Source organism: Plectropomus leopardus, unplaced genomic scaffold (assembly GCF_008729295.1).
Source record: "Plectropomus leopardus isolate mb unplaced genomic scaffold, YSFRI_Pleo_2.0 unplaced_scaffold10713, whole genome shotgun sequence".
NCBI classification, from domain to species: Eukaryota; Metazoa; Chordata; class Actinopteri; order Perciformes; family Serranidae; genus Plectropomus; species Plectropomus leopardus.
In genome coordinates, this window is record NW_024611300.1 from 1 (window position 1) to 4,341 (window position 4,341).

Here is a 4,341-nt window from a genome sequence, read left to right on the forward strand (position 1 = left end):
ACTCACATACACACTTCCCAACAACAGTAAACGGGCCTTTTTACGAGCTGTTGTCCTCATGGTGGTGTCATTCATCCCCAGACAGGCAGTCTATTTGAGTCTTTTACATTTGCTCAATACATTCTTGCCATCTAGTTTAATGGAGCAGTGAAACCAAATATAACTGGACTATTTGCCAAGTCCCAGCAGTGCGGTTTGCAGCCACACCAGCGCTGACCTCTGCTGGTGAGACATTTCACACACAGACCTGAACGAGGAAGAAGACACACGGCAGACCTGATAATGATCCTTGAATGTTTATCAAAACAGGGGAAGGCTGATAAATTACATAAATTACTTCATATAGCATTTACACAAATCTATGAAGGAGTCAAAGGGAGGGAATGACCGGATAAGTTGTTTGTTTTGTGCATCCAGGCTGGAACGAGCTTCTTATCGCCTCATTCTCGCATCGCTCAGTCACGGTAAAAGACGGCATCTTGTTGGCGACGGGGCTCCACGTCCACAGAAGCAGCGCCCACAGTGCTGGAGTGGGCTCCATCTTTGATAGGTAGGAAGCATTTAAAGATGAGGCAAGAGTTACTGTTCTGTCCTGTTGTTCACCAAGGAGCCTCAGAGAAATATTCAGCGAGAAGGCAATAAATAAAGAAAAATCTAAAATATGAAATAATGTAGTAATGAGATAGCTTTATCATTCGCTTTGTGACTTTAGAACTAGCAGTTACTGCTATCTACTACGACGGAGGTGAAAATGCAAGTGAGTGGTGAGGGGTTGGTATAACTCAACCCAATCAAACCACTGCGGATATATTACAGTTATACTGTGGTCTGAGGTTGGAAAACTTTTACCAAACATCAATAAAGGCTACTTTCATTTCCTTCATACTGCAGTTTGGTTGTGTAACTTAAAGGAATACTTTGTCGGTTTCCAACCAGCTTTGTATCCTAAGAGTTTGTGTAAATGAACTACACTCCTTCCATCTTGCCAGGGCCCAGATCTGCCTGTTATTTAATGGATTTTCGCTGGCTCAGGCAAAGCATTTTTGTGTGGCCGCCACTGCAGACACATAAGAGTATAGAAGCGGATCAAGAGAGGACCATCTCTCTCAAATGATAAAACCAAGCAGTGCTGATCAAATATTGACCAAGATTATGTTACTGTGTCTCCTATTTCTCACATACTTTAGTGCATTTTTTAGCTGTAGATCATTTGTAACTATCCAGCTGTCAAATCTTTTCCCGGGGTCAAAAGGGCAAGCTGGTGTATAGGTTCCGTGTGACGCAGTGCATTCTGGTAGTTGTAGATTTCCTACTTCTTGTGTAAAAGCAAGTGCCAAAGTCCTCTGTTTGCTTTTTTCACGTAGCACCAGTTTCAAAAGTATTCGCATATTGTCATTGCATAGACGGCCCAGTTTTATGAAAAGATCATCTTTTCAGCAGTAAAATACTTCTTTAAGTTAAATAACACTTGAAAAATATTAAATAAGAAATGGAGGCATAACATATATACATATATATATACAAATATAGTTTTTGCTTCATTAGCTATCATTGTCAAACCTCTTTAATGTTGTTCGATCTCCTGCAGAGTCCTGACAGAGCTGGTATCCAAAATGAAAGATATGCAGATGGATAAGACAGAGCTCGGCTGCCTGCGAGCCATCGTCCTCTTCAACCCAGGTCAGCTCGGCCTCCTGTCACTGTTCACTGATACACAACGTGCTAGAAAGAAACAACACCTTAGATGAGAAGCTTATCTGCATTTTAATTTACTCTCAAATGTGGCTGATTTTTTTTGCATTTCACAGAAAATAATTCTGTACGAGGAGAGACTTCCCATGTATTTTTACCAGCTAAAACACTTTGGCTTTGAGATATTGTGGACTCTGTGTTTTATTAGAGTAACGTGTTGCGTGGCTGTATGTGTTTGTTTTCAGATGCAAAAGGTCTTTCAAACCCACCAGAGGTCGAGGGGCTGAGGGAAAAAGTTTACGCCTCATTGGAATCATACACGAAACAGAAATACCCCGACCAGCCTGGCAGGTAGGAAACGCATTACAGTACAGTAATAATCAATATCAAACACTGCTGTTTAATTGCTGCTTTGACTTATACGTAGCAACAAAGATTACTTTACATTACCACACAGCTCTTAAACACTTGCTAAAGCATTAGATTTAAAAGGACGGTATTGGTACTGCTTATAGGAAATGATTGCAATTGATTACTTTAATTTACATTTAATAAGATCAATGGATGATGTGGAAAAAAAAGCCCACAATGTCAGTACTTCAGCTGTGGACACTTAGAATTGTAACCGATAACACAAAAAATAAATAAACTAAAAATTACCAAATTTAACTAATTAATTTTCCTAAGCAGGGGCATTGATGACAAATTCTACATTAAAAGAAGAATTTTTGAATTCAAGATTTCACTTAAAATATAAAACATTAGCAATAAAAAAAACCACTTAAACATATCAATTAAAAGTACTACTGTTAAACTACACATCATCAAATGTAAGCAGGATTTTCAAGTGTAGGTGGGGCTAGATCTAACAAAATGCACTATTTGATAATACACTAAAGAGAAGCTTATGATATATTATGTGTTTTTGAGTGGTTTGACAAAGTGACGGCTGGTGTCACATAAATGTGGTTGTGTGATATTTCCAGTTGAAATAAAGTGCAATCACAAAACTGAGTGTGAAATCTGATAAAATTACAATAAAATACCTTCATACCTTCCTGACATTTCACAGGGCATATGGCGGTATGTATTTAAGAAGAAAATTTGTAAAAGTCATGCTACTGGTTATAGAATTCACTGTAGCGTGTGTCATTGTCCAGACTACAGTGTTGTTTTAATCTGCAATTAGACTACTTAGATAAGTCTTGCTGGGTATAAATAGTTATCGTCCATAGAATAATGAACTGGAAATAAATACCCTGTTTTGCCAGATGAGACTTGTTGCTGCAGCAGAAACGACACATCAGCTGAACGGAGATGATTTGTTCAATAAAATGTCGTTGATGATAAACTTTGTAGTTGGAAGAAGTCATCCCAAGATAAAGTTATATTTGGCAATGCTCCCCAATTGGTGCATTTAAAAAAAAAATAATTCTTGGCCGGTAATGTTATCCCCACCTTTCTCAGCTCAGCTTGTTCACCAGTATAGACTTATCTCTGGTGGTGCCTGCTGTGCACTATTCCACCTCAATACAGCATCTCCTTATCATTTTAATAAAAAGAGGACCATCTGTATTTTTGACGGTAATATAAATCATATCTGCAGGATTTCCTAATACCCTGATGTACTGTAATACCTTGATACCGCCCAAGTCTAGTTAACAAAACTGTGATTTTCTACATAATAGAAAATGATGATCGCATCAGTTTGTGTGTCAGTAATCGGCTCTTTCTTCTTCTTTCCATCCCTTTCTACAGGTTTGCTAAGCTGCTGCTCCGCCTGCCTGCGCTGCGCTCCATCGGCCTCAAGTGTCTGGAGCATCTGTTCTTCTTCAAGCTGATCGGGGACACGCCTATTGACACCTTCCTGATGGAGATGCTGGAGGCGCCGCATCAGATCACATGACACCAGTCCCCCCCATCCCCCTGTATATACTCCCACATTGTCAGCGATATGAAGACGGAATTTAAAAAGACTTGATTCAAATTGTAAAACAGCTTATTTTGTACCAAGCAAAACATTGTAATTAAAAATTTAAAAAAACGTATTTTGAGGTCATGGGGAGGGTGGAGTCTTGGGACGGAGGACGGAGTACATTGTCAAAATGAATTCTAATAGAATTGTTAACAGATTTATTTTGTAAATAGATAATTTCAGGTGTCCATTTTAAAAGCAACCCAATGCAATTTGAAAAAGAATCATATTTTATTCAAAGAGGAATTGTATAAAAACAGAAACCATCCATGCATTTCTAAAACACATTTGAGAATTCTTACAGAATAAAGTTATTTAAAATTTTATCGGAAATGTGTTGTTTCTGTGGTCTCTTTTTTTCAGTATGTCTTACAGACGATTATAAAACTGCATCACAGTTAGAGTCAAATGGATTTTGGTTTTTGAAGCCAGTGCAAATCCAATTTATTTTTTATTTGATTATTTGACTAGAGAAACAACGCTGAAGGCTGTTGCTAAGAATATGCAAAGAATACCATCCTGTGAAAAAGTTCTGTTACAAGTAAAAGTAAGCAAGTATAATAAGGAAATGTACCTAAAGTATTGAAATTAAATAATCAACTACTGAAACCGCATACAATGCAGAAAATCTTTAAAAAGTAAAAAACAAAAAAAATCAAATTTATTTTTAAAAA

At 37.6% G+C, this 4,341-nt stretch overlaps 1 protein-coding gene across 1 annotated transcript; it reads left to right on the forward strand.

The window, feature by feature from the left end:
- Positions 1-396: 396 nt before the first annotated feature.
- On the forward strand, positions 397-4,000 carry LOC121963283 (retinoic acid receptor RXR-gamma-A-like; the record flags this gene model as incomplete). Its single annotated transcript, XM_042513592.1, has 4 exons — positions 397-550; positions 1,589-1,680; positions 1,938-2,043; positions 3,451-4,000. Coding segments are annotated over 4 exons (500 nt in total), but the record flags the coding sequence as incomplete, so codon positions are not given.
- Between the last annotated feature and the right edge of the window lie 341 nt (positions 4,001-4,341).